Source organism: Dermacentor andersoni, chromosome 5 (genome assembly GCF_023375885.2).
Source record: "Dermacentor andersoni chromosome 5, qqDerAnde1_hic_scaffold, whole genome shotgun sequence".
Lineage (NCBI taxonomy): Eukaryota > Metazoa > Arthropoda > Arachnida > Ixodida > Ixodidae > Dermacentor > Dermacentor andersoni.
Genome location: NC_092818.1, coordinates 162,826,982 through 162,847,331, shown reverse-complemented (window position 1 = coordinate 162,847,331; position 20,350 = coordinate 162,826,982). Strand labels below are relative to the sequence as shown.

The 20,350-nt window shown below is 46.6% G+C and overlaps 1 protein-coding gene across 1 annotated transcript; it reads left to right on the top strand.

The window, feature by feature from the left end:
* The first annotated feature begins 236 nt into the window (after positions 1 to 236).
* Positions 237 to 19,205, top strand: LOC126531545 (leucine-rich melanocyte differentiation-associated protein-like). The gene is made up of 3 exons (XM_050179100.3): positions 237 to 1,167; positions 6,395 to 6,655; positions 15,709 to 19,205. Exons 1-3 carry the CDS (start codon positions 908 to 910, stop codon positions 15,872 to 15,874), a joined length of 687 nt encoding a protein of 228 aa, XP_050035057.1. The 5' UTR covers positions 237 to 907; the 3' UTR covers positions 15,875 to 19,205.
* The last annotated feature ends 1,145 nt before the right edge of the window (positions 19,206 to 20,350 follow it).

The window sequence follows — 20,350 nt, the reverse complement described above, 5'->3', positions numbered from 1 at the left end:
CTCCGATTGTGACTACATGCAGCTCTTCAAGAATCGACATTGCCAAATTATCTACTGCAGTGGGCAACATGTTGCACAAACCCGTGCAATCGTTGTAGTCAGCTTATCGGTGGCCGGTTGCCTTCAGATGAGCTTTCGAGCTCTGCCTTATCGCTGTACAGTGGCGCTGTGTGTAACGTGGCCGCCTGCTGCGATATTTAATCTGACCTTTGAATGGAAAGGTGCGTTATCCGGTTATGTATTCTGTCAAAACCCTGGAGTAAGACTGACTCAAGCACGGAGATTGACGCCTGCTGCGGCGGCGTGCGAGATTAAAAGGAACCCGCGTGACCTGCCTTGTGACCAGATCATACACGATTTCGACCGGAAGAGAAGCGTTGGTGTATATACCGGCATGGAGTGCATGCCACATGTTTATATAGAGCAGCCACATCAAACGAGGAATGAAGACGCGGGAGTGTTTGGAGCTCTCTTGGAGTATCTGTCCCACCGACAAACCACTCGATCGCGAGTTGGCTGATAACAAAATGCCCGGCATGAAGGCATCCATAGCACGCCTTTGTCGGGGCCCCATCCTTATCTCAGTCCCCGTATCTCCTTCCAAAACACATCGTGCGGCGTGCACAATTCCCAAGCTTGCAGCGCCCGTTTGTCTATCTCTTTCGTCATCAGGTTCAAAGCCGAATCGCACTGGTTAGTGAGAAAGAAGCGCGCCTGACGCTTGGCTTCAACGCAGCCGCTCCACGGTCAGTTATATTAGGACGTTCGGTCTTTGGATTTGTGCTCGTTTTCAAGCCAGAACTGGCGTGTGCGCTGTGCTAAACCGCATGTATACCAGCATCTTGGACTGCACCATAGCCCAGCGGATTGCGACGCGACGCAGTGAAAGCGGCAAAAAAGGCGTTCCATGACTGCAAAGGCTGCCGACGGAGTTCGAGCAGGTCAAGCAACTATGTGCGCAGCGCAGGCTTCGCCCCGGACAGCCCAGAGACGGTGCGGCCAGACGACACCACCCGAGGCTGCCGCGATGGTGGCAACGGGGCTAGGCGGGCATAAGAGGAAACAGCTGAGCCTGGCGTACGAGGAACTGACGACCGTGCCGTACAGCCTCATCGAAAAGTACACTGCCGACGTGGAGGTGCTAGACCTGAGTCACAATCGACTGACGTAAGCTTGTGCACCCGTTCCCCTGATTGCCTAATTAATTCTGAGTACTGATCGCGTAAACCACGTGTACACTTTGGTATAGTAGATGTGAAACCGGCAAGCGTCATTCAAGAAAACCCTGGTCAGTTCCTTGTCCTATAACGATGCCACTTCCGTTCGACGTCACTTCCGTTCGGTTGAAATCATGAGGGTTTATAATGAACAATTGTGTCCGCTGTAAATATCAGCGGTAGTGAGCGAACAAAAGTTAAATTACGTCATCGATTCGAGTACCGTTTGTCGCGAGCACGAGTTCACGGAGCTAGCGACCTTGGTGCCAACCGGAACCTGCGCCGGTTAACATTCCGATCCTTTTTTCGCTTCATTCTCCTCCCCGTGGTGATCGGGGCGAAGGTCAAAGCCATGCATCGGGTCGCGCCACGTATATGGACACTATTATAGCAAAGTGAACGACGAATACACGTGTCCCAAGAAGCACGCATAATTGCCGGAATGGAGGCAGCTATCTAGTATATCGCAGCCTATTGACAATGCGTGTATGAGAGTCACGAGGAAATCCTATAGATGCGCGTCACGTTTCTCTTGCGGAGTATATACGTCGGCCAAGAAACTCACGTTGCGTATAAAAGCCTGAAAGAGGTGCAGGGTACACATAAATTACTTGTTATTTGGCTTCAAAATGAAGGTGAACAGTCAGCGCTAAAGACGGTATACAAGCGCTTGCAATGGTGCGCACTCAACAAGAATACGCATACATAAGCGCCGCGGTTAGCAAAACAAGGAGCTTGCTTGTTCGCTACACTGTGCAAGTATACGTTTCGGAGGTTATGTTTATCTTCAACAAAGCGCGGCTGTGCATGCATTAGCTCGGCTCGCAGCCGGTCGTAAAGAACCTCGCCTGTGCCGCCAGAGATTCGCGAGACAATGAACGGGGAGATAGCCATCGCGCACGTGCCCATACAGAGCGCTGTCGCTGGACAAAGAACTATTATTATTTTTCCATCGTCCAAAAGGGCATAATCACGCGACATGACAAACAACACTTTCGCTTTCCCTTTCGACCACTGGCCCGTGGTCATCCGGTTTGTGCATGAGGATTGATGCGCCTTTAAGGAGTTGCGTAGTTCGAGGTCGTGGTGGAGCGTAGGACGCAACTCGTACAACATGCAATCGTGTTGTAATGACATTTGCGAATACTCGCACTGGCCATTATAGATTTTCCTTTTTGCATATGTATTGAATAGCATAATAGCATAACCACGGCCCTCCAGCTCTGTCCTGCGCATTCTGTTTACTTATTCTGTGATTTTAACTTTCCGCTCATAAATTGGCGTAATCAATCATCATCTTGTCGAACATCTGTGGATTTTCTTAACTTAACTTTAGATCTTAACCTGTTCCAGGTCGTTAACAAACCAACCCGTGGTACTAACATTCTAGACCTTATACTCACCAACACCCCCAAAACGATTGAATCCGTAGTTAATCTAAACGGCTTTAGCGATCACGATTTACAATCAGTGTTCCACTACCCTTTTCAGGGATCTCAAAGAAAATAATACGTGATTATAACAAAGCAAACTACTCTAAAATAAACGATGAACTTGAAGTATTTTTCAACCGCACGCTACTTCCTTCTTTTTATAATCGCTCGGTGGAAGATAACTGGGTATGTTTCAAGAATAAAATGTCTGCTCTAATTAACAAATATATCCCGTTGATCTCGATAACAAATGACAAAACAAATCCTTGGTTTACTAATGCCCTACGTAAGCTCAGGAATAAAAAGAAACGTCTGTACAATACCGCTAAACGCGTCAATAATGCTCCTTCGTGGGAAAGGTACAGCCTTTGCTTAAAAACGTACTGTTCTGCCTTAGCTGCAGCTAAAAATAAATATTTCTCCACAGATTTACCTTCTCTCTTAAATTCGAATCCGAAAAAGTTTTGGCGAGTTATATCAGCTGACCGTGACTCTAACCGGATAGCCTTGCATAGCGATACAAATACTCCCCTCCCTGACAATAAGTGCCCCTCTGCGTTTAATACGTTTTCTTCATCGATTTTCAGCCGCGAGGATCATACCAATGTACCTGATGTTGCTGATTATGACTGGCAATTCGTGGAAAGTATTGAAATCTCGGTGGAGGGAATTGCATGTCTTATTAATAATTTGAAGTTTTCTACTTCATCTGGTATTGACAATATTAGTTCCAAGATATTAATATATACCATTTCTATATCCAGTAACATTCTGTACCATATATTCAAGCAGTCTTTGTCATCGGGACAGCTGCCCAATGACTGGAAAATGGCCAATATCATACCCATATTTAAAACTGGGAATAAACACTCCCCGGAAAATTACCGTCCAATTTCATTGACCTGCATTTGCTGCAAGATGCTTGAACATATAATTGCTTCTCATATTTATAATCACCTAGAGTCCAATAATTTCTTTTTTCGCCATCAACATGGTTTCAGGAAAGGATTATCATGTGAGACACAGTAACTCGAATTCACGACTGACCTGCACCTTAACATGAACAATAACCAGCAGACCGATTGCATTTTCCTTGACTTTTCCAAAGCATTTGATCGTGTAGCTCATTGTCGCCTTATTGCTAAATTAACTGCACTTCGACTTGACTCCTTCACTCTAACATGGCTTCGTAATTTTCTTTCGAATCGTCAACAGTTCACAGTAGTTAATAATATTGCTTCGTCTCCTACTTACGTTACTTCTGGTGTGCCTCAGGGCAGCGTTTTGGGCCCTTTACTCTTCCTAATTTACATAAATGATTTGCCACTTAATGTTTCTTCTCGCTTACGTATTTTCGCTGACGACTGCATTATTTACAGATCAATTGACAGTACTGACGACCACCTGGCCCTTCAAAATAACCTTAGCCTAATTCATAGTTGGTGTAACACCTGGTTAATGGCTTTAAATGTATCAAAATGTCAGGTAATTTCTTTTAGTCGTAAGCGTGACAACTCACATTTATAATACAACGTCAATAATAAAGAATTGTTACATACAGTATCGCATAAATATTTGGGTGTTCACCTAACCGAAAACCTCTCCTGGACAGACCATATTGCAGCCATTTGCGCAAAAGCTTCAAGGACATTAGGTTACCTACGTCGTAATCTGGGTAATTCACCTTCCAACATCCGCAAATTGGCCTATCAGACATTTGTTCGTCCACAGCTCGAGTATGCATCATCCATTTGTTCCCCACATCCTACATACTTAATCGACATGCTTGAATCAGTCCATAACCGAGCTGCCCGTTTCATTTCACGTAATTATAGACATCACTCCAGCGTAACGCAAATGAAACTCGATCATTCCATACAGCCTTTAGTTCTTCGCCGTAATATCGCTCTGTTATCCTTGTTTCACAAATATGTTTATAATGCCACACAATCCACACTACATATCCAGACCGCCTCGAACACGTCTCGTCGATTAAATAACCACTTAAGTTTTGCGCGCATGTACGGAACGACACATGCTTTTAACTTTTCCGCACTCCCTACCGCCATTCGCTAGTGGAACAATCTGCCTGATCACATTGCTTCCGAGTCAGATCAAGAAAAATTTCGTCGTCTCCTACACGAGCATTTTTCATAATAGCACTTACAAATCACTTTATCTTGTTTCTTACACTTGGCAATCTGCTTCGAACTTCTTGTGATACTTTTTTTTTATGCATTGCTATCTCGCTCTTGTGAATTGCTATTTTATGCTGCGTCGTGTGTTCACTTGTATGCCCTGTATATATTATTGCTTTTTTGCGTCTTTTTCCCTGAATATCACTTCAAGAATTGTACTCCCTGATATGTTCATTTTTTTGTGTATTTTACTTTCTAGTATTAATGCCTTAGGTTAAGTTTTACTCGTGTTATTTCCTTAAGTGTACCTTTGTGGCCTTTCATTACTTCAGTTGTTCCTGTTTCATGTTTTAATCTTGGTAGTAATGTTGATGAGCCCTGTATTGAGGTGTATCTTTTGTATACCACTTTAGAAGGCTGCTTACTCTGTAACCCCCCTTACACAATGCCCCCATGGGGCCTGTAAGGTATTTTAAATAAAAAAAAAATTTGCAAGGATATGTTGACACCCATGTCTGTTCGTTCGTTTGTTTGTTTGTTTGTTTGCTTCTTTCTTTCTTTCTTTCTTTCTTTCTTTCTTTCTTTCTATGTTGCGCCATGCAGCGGACGTACATGAGAAGAGATTGAAGAGAAGTGAATGTCAGTCGCCGTATTGAGCGGCGCAAAAAAAATAAAACATAAACGCCAAAGTAATCTGACCGAGCAAGAAGCGCGTCTTGGTATTGATCATGATTCGGTGCGCCGCATGTCGGCATAGCAATTCCTGTTTATGCGAGGACTGCGATGTTGCACATCCCAACTACACCAGCAACGCATGGCAATTGTTTCCGTTCTATCACCCTGTGCATACAGTTTCCCTGTCCAGTTGTATACCATCAACATATATTTGATGTCTCGTCTAGGCAAGAGGGACAGACGAAATCATCGTGCCCATTTGCATGTGCATTGTACGCTCGTTATCACCTGTTCCCGTTGCTTATGTATGCAGCTTCGTGACGCAGTAGTCTCGTATGTGCAGTTTGCCTATTTATACGAATGCTGTTTTGCCGGAACGGCCGCTGTTACACTACTGGCGCACTTGGCAAGCAGTAACTCTCTCTCTCTCTCTCTCTCTCTCTCTCTCTGAGTACTTCGTGCAGCATACCAGTCAATGCTATGTTAATGTGTCGAGAGGACACATGTGCTGTGCAGTCGTGTTTCCTTGGAGCTATTTGTACCGACTTGCTTCCAATATGCAATTCTATAGCTTCCTTCGAATGCGTGCTCTGACCAGGCGTAACTCTGTGGACACTATGTGTCAACAAACGCACTTGGCGAAAGCAAGTCCACGTCATGACCGGATTAACGCTAAGTGATTGCGAACCACACGTGTGTTCTCAGAGACTGCTAAGGTATACCAGCGTCACGGAGGAATGTGTTCTAGCAAAACGCAGAAGTATATTTGATGACCAGTATAGCACAAGATTTAGTAGACGTTCTAGGAAAAGTGATACACTAGTATTTGACGGCCCCTTCTCGCCTGTATTCAGGCTTTACACAAGCTCATGTTTACCGCTGCCATGCAAGCGCACACGTATCACAGGGGGGCGAATAACGGTTTCCGCAGGGACGTTCGCTTCTTGTCGCACTTCGAGCGCCTTCACACAGTGATCCTGGACCACAACTGCCTGAGCTGCCTGAGCGTGGTGCCGATGCTGCCGACGCTGCAGGTGCTCTGGCTCAACTACAACCGGCTGCTCAGCCTGACGGTGTTCGTGCCCGGCCTGTCCCGGAGCTGTCCGCAGCTGCGCGTACTCAGCTTCATGGGGAACGAGCTCGCGCCGTCGTTCCTCAACAACGGCACGGCCGAGCAGAACGCCAACTACAGGTAAGCGCGAGCCTCTGCTGTGCACCAGCCCTTATCCCGGCGCAAACCAGTGTAGCTTATTCACTCTTTCAGAACTTTTTCTACTCCCTTTTTCCCGTCCCCCAGAGTAGGGTAGCCAACCAGGCGCATTTCTGGCTAACATCCCTGCCTTCTCTCTTTATTTCCCTCCTCCTCCTCCTCCCCTTTACCATTCATAAATACTAAATCATCTGCGACCGCCTTTGAATGCGTAGTGAACGCTGTTAGGAGTTCGCTCGCGTCACCTGTTATCCCTTCGATTGATTTATTCATAGGGTTTAACGTCCCAAAGCAACATTGAGGTTATAAGAGATGCCGTAATAGACGGCTCTAGTTTTGTCCACTCGCGGTTATTTAACGTGCACCTATGTCTAACGCCGCAGCCACATGCCCCGCCGCGGCGGGTTGGTCATCCACTTCCTTTCCTTTTAATACGAAACATTATCTTCAATGTGCAGCTACCTTCTTGCGAGCGGGAGGTGTATGTCGCCGTTTAAGTTGGCCGGTCCCGGCGAGTGCAGTCTGAAATTATGTGCCACATGGGGCGACTGGTGTGTGCACTGGGGCCACTCTGCCGCTGGATTTTAGTTTGCTTTTAATCTTATAACTTGCCAGTAGAAGCCTTCTGTATCATTGTAAATATAAACACTACATCGTATAATATGTGCACATTGGCTACACAGCATTTACATTATTCATACAACCGTTCTCTATAAATCATCGATGCTTGGCATTACGTAGACGTCAACTACAGTTGAGTCTGTCAGATTTTTTCTTCACGATTTCCCATTCCCCCGTGTAAGATAGCAAACCGGAGATTCCCATCTGAGTAGCTTCCCTACCTTTCCCTATGCTCCTCTCCATCTGTCCCTCTACCTCTATAGGCAAATGTTCGGATAAGAAAAGACGAGCGGAGAAAGTGAATGCACGTCTCTTGTTGAATTCACCCCCCGAAGTGAGGTGCCGACGAACGTTATTGTGACGTCACTGATTCCACGATGCTTTCGCGTGTTTGGGTCCTTCTCGTGAAAAAAAATGCACAAAATGTCAAGCAAATCTTCTGTTTATTCTCATTAATGAAAGTACACAAATGCGTAACAAAACCTCAATATCATTAATTTCGATAATTCATTTCTTTAAAAACCTTAATGGCATCGGGAAGGGTTTGTCTCTATGCGTTGCCTCAATGTGTGTCCTCGCGGGGATGCGGGAGTTCAATGCTGTCTTTGCTCGAAGTGCGTCAACGGCGGTAACTATTGCAATCGACGGAGACCACCTCATCAAGACCCGCCGTGGTTGCTCAGTGGCTATGGTGTTAGGTTGCTGAGCACGAGGTCGCGGGATCGAATCCCGGCCACGGCGGCCGCATTTTGATGGGGGCGAAATGCGAAAACACCCGTGCACTTAGATTTAGGTGCACGTTAAAGAACCCCAGGTGGTCGAAATTTCCGGAGTCCTCCACTACGGCGTGCCTCATAATCAGAAAGTGGTTTTGGCACGTAAAACCCCATAATTTAATTTAATTTAACCACCTCATCAAGATCCACATCACAGTTGAAGCGCGAAGAGCGCAGGTAAGGCACCTTGCCCCCCTCCTCGCCACCATCTAGCCTCTCTACGTGCGGAGAGACCACGTTGCTCGTTCTGCCTAACGGTATGCGCACGTCGTGAGGCTATACCGTCTTGCTTCACACCTGAAACGAGACCTTCGACTCCTCCTTGGTGCGTCATTCAACCAAAGGTCAACCGCACAATACCTGATGTGCAGAAAAAAGCAAATATGTCATCGCCGGCTCTTAAACAGCTTACCTTACTCCTCTTAAATGAGAAATACCGGTATTACATCCGCGTATACACCGACGGTTCCGTCCTGCCGAAGAGCTCTATACCGCAGATGTCGTCATTCCAGCAAAAGCCACCACTATCGAGTTTAAAACATCTCACTTGACAACGTCGACGGCAGCAGAATTCGCGGCGCTTCGAGTCGCACTACACTTTATTAATGACGAACGAACACACAAATGGTCGATTTTCTGCAACTCGAAGGCAGCACTACAGTGTTTATTGTCAGCCTTATGGCGCGGTCCGCATGAACAGTTGGCATTTGAAATCACAGAAGTCATACACCACCTGACTCAGAAAGGACATGAAATAGTTTTTCAGTGGCTACCAACTCACTGTAGTGTCATCGGCAATGAACGTGCCGATAAAGCTGCTCGTTCAGCTCATGCAGACGACAGCCGCCTATTGATCCCGCTGTCTAGGATAGATGCTGCAAGGATGCTCCGCCTACTTGCACGCTAATGCACTGCATCAGAGTGGAATGAACCACAATTTATGTAAGCCTGTTTTATACACCCTGGATCCAAGCTTCAGCAAGACTTCGCCGAAGAGACGTGACACTTCTGTGTAAGCTGTGGTTGGGCGTCGGGTTTACCAATGCCTACGCGTTCCTCATAGGCACTGCCGACATCACAGCATGTGGCGATTGCGGCGACGCGGGAAGAATTCGTGATGTTCTTTTTTAATTATTGAAATGAAAATAAAAGAAAGAGACGTAGTCACCTTATAATGGTGACGGCTATTCCTTTTCTCGTAGCGGAAACAATATAAACAATATGTAGGAAAATGAAATCACTTGATACGGTCAGAAATCCACAGCACAGTCCTATACACCCATGAACATAACAATATAAAAGTCAAATGCAAGTCGCACCATAATGAGTTCTTAAGCAAAGTCACAAACACACACAAACGGCCGCGATGTAGATTTCGATGAGCATATAAACAGATGAGGAATTACACAGTGTTACACAGTGTCATGTTCTTTGCCAGTGCCCACAGAACAGTGTGCAGAGACAATCGCTTTTCGTCGTGCTGAACTAGTTGGACGACCAGCTTCTGTCGGAAGAAGGCATTCTGAAACATCGAGGCAACTTAACATCGCATCAGAAGAGAGAGAGAGAGCAAATAATAAAGGAAAGGTAGGGAGGTTAACCAGGACTGAGCCCGGTTGGCTACCCTACACTGGGGAAAGGGAAAAGGGGACGGAAACATTAAAAGATCGCATCAGAAGGCTGTGCAAGCGCTACTGCGCTTCTTGAGATCGACCAGCCTGTGTGAGCGCCTCTGGAACGCCTTTTCTGTTACCTGTCTTCGTTTTCTTTTCATCCTTTTTTTTCGTGTTTTTTTTTCTTGTTCCTTCTTTTCCTCTTCTCGCTCTTTGTCGTCCTTACAATCCCTATATCCCCCGCACCAATGCAGGGTAGCAAATCGGAAACTCGCCTCCGGTTAACCTCGCTGCCTTTCTCTCTCTCTCTCTTCTCCGTACAAGTATTTTCTGTTCTCTTCTGTTTTACATGGGTTGCTACTGAAGAAATTGAGATAGACAGTACATTGGCTTATACTTCCTTGTTTATATTATACTTTTAAATCGTTTTCTGCCATAATTCGCAAACTATAGCAAACTACCCTTGCCTAGTATACACATCTTGCCTCATTGTAGCCGACGCCGTGCGTAGCCCCTCAGCGGCATTTCTCGGGGTGTTCCTTTATGAACCGTATCACAAGCATGGAGAACCTGCACAAATGACAAACCGGTTCGTCGTCGGTGTATGGCCTAACGAAGGAGCTGACTGCGCCAGTAACTGTATACTACGTATTGACACGCTTCTTCCTACCTCGCCAGGCTAGGCGTTTTCAGGACGCTGTGGGACGTGTCCCTGACGAAGTTAGGCACATACCGTACATACTAGTTTTACTCGTGAACCTTAAAAAAAAAAAAAAACATTGAGCCCTGTTCCACGTTGCCTTGTTAATAACAGTGCATTAAAGGCAACGAAGCTGCTCGCTGCCCTTTTTAGCCACAAGCCTCTGGCGCTGCCGTTTCACTGGAACCACGATAAACTACAAAAACCGCGGGCGGCGGTTGGACGAGAGCGCTAGCGACGACGTTGCGCGAGAGTGGTAAACAGGCGCGTACATGCTGCAGCTGTTACGTAACTGACTTTGACAAATGTGGCGTCCTTGAAAGCAGCGCGCGCGCTGTGTAGCGTCATGGCTGACAAGTCCGGCGACCGAGCGTCGCCACCGGCTTCCCTTCTTCAAACTTCTTGCGTAAGCAAGAAAGCGGCACAGCGCGCATTCTCGGGACCGAGTGCTCGCGCATGATCATCTTGCTGAGCCTCGTCGTTGTTCTCTAGAGTTTAAGGTAGAGGTGTGCTAATATCCGAACTTTTCGAATAACAAATACAATAACGCCTTATTCGATTAGGTCTTCGAATATAATAGTCGGCATTTATGACGACGGATATCCGTCTGATAGTTTTCGAACAGTAAGTCATCTATTGTGCGCGATAAAACAGAATTGGAGCTGAAGTGCGATAAGTGTCATCCCGACTGCAACGGCGGACACAAAACGTGACAGATTACGCAACGGAGCGCGTTATATACATCGCTCGGGGAGCCGGTCCTGTCCTTCTAAATCTCTATAATTCGCACTATCCGAGGAATTCCAGGTATGTGAGCGAACTGCCTTTTTTGCACCGAATGCTCCACTTGGACGTCTAATAAAGAACGATTGATAACGTGCCATCTTATGACAGAACCTTACTAACATTGTGAGCACTAGTACCTGAACATCGTTTTACATTAACGGTGAAAACGAGTGTTTTTATTTGAAAGCTGTATCCCAAAAGCATTAAATAATCAATTCGATTTGATTCGTATCTGGCATTCCCATTCGATTCGGTATTAAAGATTACTAATAGCGCACCCTTAGTTTAGAGACCCAAAGTGGATCATGGACGAGCCGTTGAATGTACGTGTGTGGGTGTTGCGTCAGTGCGCTGGCTTATGTACGCTAACGAGCGCGACAGCTGCTTGACAACATTTGTGTCTCGTATTAGCTGTTGCGTATCGCTGGCCGGGAATAAAAAAAGAACTCCGGCCAACTAACTAAAGTAAAAAAAAAAGAGCAAGGGGTAGTCACGCAGTACGACTCGTGCAGGCACGGTACTGAAACAACTCGCCAACCAAACGACCCAGTCTTCTACAGATCACCGAACAACAGCTGAATCCCGTGGACGGTGAAACGTAGGAAAGTCCTTCATCTCAACTGTCCTGCTCGTATAAATTTTATTTTCATCATGCATAAGAGTACCGGTGGTGCGTACTTTCTAAACTAATTTCTAAGCGTATGCTCGCAGCGCTGTCTCGGCTGAGTCCAAGAAGTATTCCTAACAAACGTGGATGTCACATCAATTCAAACAAACTAGATATACGCGAATAATGGCCTCGTTACAAACTCTGTTGCCGGCAGCAAGCATAATCAAGTAACGAAGCAACTTTGGGGGTACACTAATCAGGAAAGACCAAACTAATAAAAAGCGAGTGGTCTCACTCCACGATGGACGGAAGCAAGCATGTCAACGCAGCTGAGCGTCAAAAGTGTGACGGGTATTTTCATTAAACAACATTAAAAATATAAACGCCTAGTAGAGAGACAGAGAGAGAGAGAGAGAAAATGATAAATGAAAGGCAGGGAAGTTAACCAGGACATAAGCCAGGTTGGCTATCCTACACTGGGAGAGGGGGAAAATGGAGATAAATGTATATGCTTGGCAAATGCTACATCAAGAGGTACCGAAGCGCGATACGACAGTGGGGCCATTTATAGAATTTTCGAGCAGGACTGCAATTTTGCAGATACGAAAGAAGCTAGACCCATATTAAGCTGAACAATATTGCAAGCAGTTAAGAAAACAAAAGCAAGACAGCCAACGAAAGATGAACAACAGGCATTTCACAAAACTAATAGTACATGGCGATTCATTGGGAACATGGGGAGGCGAATAAATGGGGAAGCGGTCGCTTGCCCTCCACTGAGGTTCTGCTGGATTATCATCAGTGGCGAATAATCATCCCGACGTCTGCTGAAGCATCTTCCTGTCGCTACTTCCGACGCTACTTCCATAGAATTATATTCAGAGCAAGCAAATGACCGAAAATGATCCACTAGATGTACAAATTCAAGATAAGCCTACAACGCTATTCTTTGCCTTGCCGGAAGCTGAAGCACTGTTGCAGCTGCTAATCGCTCAGAGATCCTGCACCCCTATGAAGTAAAACCATTCTCTCAAAACCTGCTGAAGAGGCACGATTGCTTACCACGATTTCAAGGAAACCTTGCCGGTATAGCATAGGATGAACAGATTGGCGTATACATGCAGTAAAAAAAAAAGTGCCGTTGCTCTTATCATAATTTTCGCGGGGTCATCCCCTGCCAACAACTTCCGGTGCGTAAACAATACATCGCCGTAATTTCATTTTCCAGCACAACGAAAACATGCTGTCATTTTTTACGAAAAATTAGCCATACTTTACCTCTGTTACAGAAAAGCTTGACAAAATGTTTCTAAAATTACGGTACCATTCTGACGTGCTGCAAAATTAAATTACGGTCACTGTCATTTTTTAGCAGAATCAAGTGTCGAGCTTTTGATGCTTCCGGCAAGCTTCCGTTAAAAGGAGCAATCTGTTTAGCAGTGGATGCGCGTCCGCCGTTTCATTGGACAGCTGCCATGACGTAATAAGAGTGTGATCGTGCGGCGCATGCAACTTTGTGCAAGGTGCGAATGCTCCTATCATGCACATCTTCTCTCAGGTCATGCGAACTCATCCCGCGACCATGCCCTAAAGCACGAGAAATGTGGGGAAAAGCAATACTGTAATTAGGTTTCGTTTTCAAGTCCAGCTAGGGACTGATGTGCGCCTTACTTTCTACTTTCTTCATGAATTTGAAGAGAGCGACAGCTTCAGGCCGCCCTCTCCGTCTTTCTACATGTAAATGCATATCTCTCTTTGAGACAGCTTGTTGATCCGTAGTGTTGGTATACGTTTAGCGGATAGATTCTGTGTATACGAGCGAGGTTGACGGGCCGGCGCCATGCGGTCGACCTTCTATAGAGTTCCTCCTGCTATCCGTCGACTGTCATATCGCTAACATCCAGGAGGACGTCTATGAAGTCAACCACCGATAATAACGAACGTAATGCGATAAATTTGGTTCCGTTTTGGTTTGGTTTGGTCTGGTAGTCACTAACAAACCAACAGAGCTCTGTTCAAGACGCAGGCTTATTTCTCAGCAAGAGGCATGCGAAACCTTTGTTATCAACATTCCAGGATAGAAGTTCGCCCTAGTCATTTCTATGGCCCACTAAGTCATGTACTAATGGAAATACGCAAACGCTTCGACGATTCCATCAAGTATAGCATAGAGTATACCACACGCGTATTCGTTCGACGGAAGGATGGTTTACAATTGTGAATACCAGTTTCGCAATCTTTTCTTCACGACTTCACCGGTAGGAAGTTTCGGTTACAAATAATGTGCGTAGTGTGTGAGCAAGCCCCGCGCCTCGTAACAATAATTTCTGGAAGCAGCTGCTAGATTAACTGTGTTCAATGTGGCGCGACGAACGAACAATAGGAGACCTGCGTTATCCTATCTGCTTGCCTTATCTCAAACAAAGCGACAATTGTCGTGAGCTGTACTGCGAGCACGGACAGTAATAACGAGGTGTGTGTGTGTGAGCCACTGACTCCTTCACTTGGCCAGTGTATAGTATAAGCGAGGGCTTCGCTGCGAGGTCTTTTCGTTGCCACGTTAGAAGATATTCCAGGGTTGGCGGTTGGCTTACCTGACATCAACATTATGATTACCTTCAACGACAGCATGTTCGTGACAGCCTAGCATTCATGTCTCCTGACGTTGGTTTAGCGTTGGCTGAATCGCCCCCGTCTCCCGATGCTGCATCGTAGACGCAGAACTTATCCGCTGTGGACCAATGCCAATCCCAATAAGCAGTCGCCAACTTATAAATTAAATACACGGACATGGCTTATCCGCAGTTTATTTTGACTGCGCTTATAGCAGACCGATAATTTTGGGAGGGTAAAAATGAAGGAAATAACTTCACCTAAGCTAGCTATTTGAGCAATTTACATAATCAGATAGTATATATAGTCTAGTAATTCGCTCTGCTCTCGGGTGTCGTGTACGAATGAAATAAATACCTTCGTTTGTCTCATGGGTTGATGCTATGGTGGATACCAGAAAATATAAGAATAAATGGCGAATAAATGAAAGGGAAATGGTATTTAGTGGCCAGTCAAAAAAGAAAAATCGTACATACCATGCAATCAACTAAAGTTTGCACGCATCGAAACTTCATTGGGAATCTGAACGTAGCAGGCCTGTCGTGTAACCGATAGAGAAAGCATGCAAGGATTCGAAATAGCAGGACTCGAGAACGTTAACGAAGGAAATATTTTGCGTTTCTTTAATACATCTGATTTCAAGCGCTACGCGCAATAAGTGCGGCGAGTATCACATCATAAATTCAGATAAGAAATATACTATACATTTTTTTCTTACAACAAATCAAGTCAGCGACAGAAGCGATTATTTGCGTGCTGTGACATTTCAATACATTCGTTTGCCTTGGGAGGCGCTAGGAGACTCACTACATTGGCGCCTAGGAATATTGACAGCGAAATCTTAGGCAGAAGGCTGAGAAGCGTTAGATACATTCTGTGTGGCATTCAACCGAGGCATCTGGTGAAACTGGTTCACACCCGCATCCACGCCAGTGTAACGCAAGGTGAGAGCAGGCAGACAATTTTTAAGGGAAACAAGTCTGCGAAAATGGCTTCAGCCTTAAATGGTGTTCATTTTGCTGCACGTGACCCTGTACCGCGATAGTGTGCGGTGATTGTGGCCGCGGCTGTGGTCGTGTGGGTGTGTCCTCTGACCACCTCTCTACTTTCTTCTTATCTTTCTACCCCCTACCTTTGCCTATTCCCCCGGTGTGACATAGGAAACCGGATTTTCTTTTCTAATTAATTGCCCCGCCTTTACCCATTCCTTTACTCTCTGTCTTGGCGGCTAAATGCGACACCATTAGAAGTTGTTTGGGAAGTTATAGTGCCTATACCCAATATGGACACCAACATCTGTGTCGACGTGTTCGCAGGCTGTACGTGATCGCGCATTTCCCGAGGTTGGTGTTCCTGGACGACCGGCCCGTGCTGCACGAAGAGAGGCACAAGGCGCACGCCGTGGGGCATCACATCGCCGAGATGCTGCACGCCCACGAGGCCACCGTCACCCGCAACAGCCTCAAGGGAGTGGCGCGGTGATCGCCGGCGTGGCTATGGACCCGTGTCTAGTATGTGGGACGTCCGCCTGTCCGCTCACTCAGTGCTGGTGACGTGGTGCACGAGTGTGACAGTGGGAACTCTAATGTCGGTGCTATGACGTAATGACGGTGAAAAGGAAAGATCATCGACTGAAGTGCAGCAGGCGCAGTCGAAGAGAAGCGGTTCGGACCGTCACCTACTTCTTTTTATTGCTCGCTGTCTCTTCTTTCCCGTCTCGTTCCCTCGCGACATTCCCATATTCTATACTTACGAAGCATAAGTATTAATAGCAGATGACAGCCATTCCGCTGGAGTCGATAGAAGGCCCACGAGCTTCGTGCAGGGAGAGATAGCGATAGAGAAAGGATGTACTGAAAGGCAGGGACGTTAACAAGAAATAGCGCTGGATGCATACCCTTCACGGAGCGGAGGGGTAAGGCCGTAGGGATGGAGGGAGAAAGTCACTGTTCAAATCGAGCTGAGGCCCACGCGTTTGGTGTGCATCTACAGGTATACGGGGTGAGGATAATCGAGAGGGCATGCAGAAGGTGGCACTGGAAGGAGGATGTCTGTTCACAGGGAGGAGAGGAACGGCCGTCCACTTGGTCCGCGGAAGTGGAGTTGATGGCTGTCAGCCAGGTGGGAGGGGTCGACGGAGAGCCTTCCTGGATATTGCGAAGACTTGCGCTCCAGACACTCGGCAAGACAGCTGAGTGTCCCCTTTTCCACTATCAAGAACCTACCATGCCCCTGTTCTCATGATCAGTTGCCCGTGTTGTCATTCTTTTGCAGGCATTATGGCTCATCAATTCAAGGGCTTTGAAGGTGATACTGTGCTTTTAAGACCGTTGGGCCTGTTTGAGCGCCTTTGTTTGACGTTGTCCTCCCGCGCACGTTGTTTACCAGTCGATCTCCCCCCCCCCCCCCCCCCCTTGAACTTCTGTTCACCATTTTCTTGCTTCGGTAGCCAACCAGACACGCCTTCTTCTGTCCAACCTGTCCTTATCAACTCCTTGTGTCTCTGTATAGTGTCGGACAGGGGCCTGTATGCCAAGAATTTCCAGTGTATGGACACGAAGTGCTGCACTAGCTCGGCCACTTGGTCGGCACAAAATATTGGATGACGTTGACGAAAACGCAGCATAGCGCCGGCTTTATTTGAAGAAACGAAAAGTGTATATACAACACAGTCACCCATCCTTTCGCACTGCGTCAAATGACACCATACCAACTAGCTTTCGGCAAACGCTGTACATGCTGGTCGTATACCTGAATACGAAGGCGTATACACTCGAGGTTGTTTGCAATGCCATAGTTAAGGCCCAGAGGATAGACGGAGAGAATTCAAAGCAGTCTGGAAAAAAATCCTCGTATAGCTGCAATACGGAAAGTGTCATGCTGCACGACAATCATGAGAAAGTATAACCGTTGCAGATCGGTTTTTGTTTCGCCTATAAATGGACGACCCGGTGAGAGTCACTTCACGATGCATAATTTTTGTTAGCCGCGCCAATAAAAGCGGCGACGTACCGTTTTGTAGCCATACTTCACGTGTAGTCATATTCAGGTTAAGGAACTGTCGGGTAGCAGTAACATCCCATTCAAAGTGCAAGATACTCTTTCACGAGGCGACTATGTGTTCTTGCTTCCATCGATAATAATAACTTTAAAAAACTTGAATAAGCGCGCTCTTTGTATAAACATCAGTAGCAGGAAAGTCGCCGCAGCCAAATTAGGCGAAGCTCAGCTGGGTGTCAACACAATGTTACTCGCAGACGCGAGTGCAGACGAAACGATGGCGGCTCAGCTGCATGCTGCATGTAAGGGACAGACGTTCAAGCACGGAATCAACACTAGAGACAGCCCCTACCAAATTACAGTATCGTGCTTGCAATTTCTCGCACGGTTTCGCGTGCACAGCCTCTACATTGGTCGATGCTATCCTCTCACCCGAATGCGAGAGGCCAGGCTGCATCAGTCAGTTGTAAAACGCCTTTACTAAATCGGGTCGACCAGTCGTCGTAGACTTGGCTGCGTGAAACATTTGGTCAAGCAGCCAGGACGTTTCATTTTGCCTCAGCACTGCTGTTTCAGCGAAATACAAAAGTACCGTGTCGTCAGTACAACGCAGCCGTTGGGTTTTCACCAATCTCGCTGGCAATAAATAATATCCTTGGACGACTTGCTCTAGTCCTCTTCTTTTTTTAACGTTTAGATATATCACGCTGTCGCTCTCAGGACACAACTTCCGCAGCGCCGAGATATCGTCAGCCAATTTTACTAAGAGCACGTTTACGACGCTCGCGCTCCCGTTTTGCGAATTGAAACGATACATTTTCGATATATCGGGAAATATATATACATTAGACTCTGCCTAAATGGAACTCGAAGGGACAGCAGAAAGACGTGTTCCGTTTATACGAAGTTTCATTTAAGCGAAGGACACAAAGATCGCCAAGAAATTGTTCTGTTCGAAAAGCGTCCGAGTGTTTCGATATTATACTGTGGCGCAAAGAGACTTGCCGTGCGCTCGACATCGCATTGTGTAGATTCTTTAGCGCAAGGCTGCGTTCGATCATGCGCTAAAAAAATTCTCAATAATTCTGCGCAGTTCTCACGTTCGTAACACCACTATAGATCGACTTTCAACTGCTAAGCTTGCCGTAGGATCCGAAACTGGAACAAATATCTATGTGTCCGTCAATACGTAGGACTGAACAGTCATTGCCACGAACTTCAACGATAATATTTTCAGCTGTCTCCTCGGAGCCGGCAACGCCACGAACTTCAACGATAATATTTTCAGCTGTCTCCTCGGAGCCGGCAACAAGGGCGTGGTCTCTTATTCGTGGCGGTGTAAACGAATGGAGGCCTGGCTGCACGATAAGCGCACAGCGCCGCTCTCCTCCTCGGGGATCGTCACTCTCCGAGCGAAGTCCTCATGATGGTAAACAGTTCTGCAACTTCGACATATTTAATTTGCAACAACTTTACCGCAACCGCGTGATGGACTGCACTTCCTTCGTTATCTATAGCATCCCGATTCGACTATGTTTGTCGGATTTTCCTGTTCCGTATACGCCGATGAAGTAGGTGGAAGTTTCGATACATTTACCCGAGGTTACAAAAAACTTGGGTTCCGTGTAACCAAAGTTTGCTACCATTGTGCCTGTGGGCAGCCAACCAAAGTTGGTACCATTTTTCCTTTTATCCTGCATTTCCGTTTAAGCGAGTTTCGATTATTTGGAGACCACTTTACTTGTTTCATACATTTAAGAAATCCGACGTAATCGTTTCGCAAGAACGAAATATACGTTTATATTTTTTTCTCCTTGTTGTGTTATGCAAATTACTTGCTGGTTTTTGTTGAAAGTTCTGCCCGTTTCTCTCACAATGAATGTGCTATTTCTTGTTTCTCAGCAAGAAAATTCGCGTAGTCTATGTGACTCGATTCACTCCTAGGGGGATTTAAGACCCGTCCAGGAAAACTTTGTTCGGCCTACAATTAAGTGCGAATTTTGACCGACAAAATGTGGCAAATAACACACGCTCGACGTTCGCTGCTCAAGAGTCAAAACGGTATTAAAAGTCGCCGCGGTGTAACACACACACAAAAGAAATATCACCACATTGTCTCGTCGCGGATACAATAGCCGCTGAGATTAAATACAAATGGGAATAATAAAACAAGGCACCCCAGGCACCTTCGAAGCAGGATATATCGATCCGCGTATACTGACACTCCAACCGACTGCCCGCAGCTACGACAGCGGTAAAATTCGACACAAGTGAGCGGCGTTATTTTATGCGTGCGTGTTTCGTGAAAAATGAAACACGACCGGACAAATTTCTTTCCTGCCGAAACGCAATCGAAAGAATTTCCGAGGCGAAGATTTCAAACGGCAGGCAATCTTGCAACTGCGCTCTTCTCTGCAGTGCGCGCTGCTCCAGTGCCCGCCAAGCCCCCTTCCCCGGCACGTTCTTTGATCGTCTTGTTTTCGCGCTATATACGCACGCGAACGATCAGCGTTCACGCAAGGAGGCCCAAGCAGGTTACGCGAACGCCGAAGCGCATATGTACTGACGTAGGTATCGCACGCAACGCGTCGCGCTTGACGTGCTCTCACGCGCGAACGGTTTCGCCGCGAAGCTCGCGAACTTTCTCGCGAACGCAACCGCACCGGTTGCTGGAGGAGAGAGAGAGCCTGAGAGCGCGTCATCCCCAGACGGTTTTCGAAAGCCCGAGCGCAAGACTTCGCGGCGAAGCACCCGAACGGTTCGCGAACTCCAGCGCCCGCCCTACCGTTATTTTATATCGTTACGTGCGGAGAATGCGGAGAATATTTATGTTCGCTCGACTGTCAGAGGCACTTGCCGGGCGTCGCACGAGGTGCATACGCCCGTACATATGCCTTTCAGCTATATTTTTTTTGCATATGCCGCACAAAGTAGGTGGGACGCTTCGCCGATTCTCTT

What these genes read in the sequence shown, in the direction of transcription:
- LOC126531545 (XM_050179100.3), top strand. Translation starts at nt 908, where the DNA reads ATGACTGCAAAGGCTGCCGACGGAGTTCGAGCAGGTCAAGCAACTATG. An exon ending in CTGAGTCACAATCGACTGAC is followed by an intron (nt 1,168 to 6,394) that starts GTAAGCTTGTGC and finishes CGGTTTCCGCAG; the next exon opens with GGACGTTCGCTTCTTGTCGC. An exon ending in GAGCAGAACGCCAACTACAG is followed by an intron (nt 6,656 to 15,708) that starts GTAAGCGCGAGC and finishes ACGTGTTCGCAG; the next exon opens with GCTGTACGTGATCGCGCATT.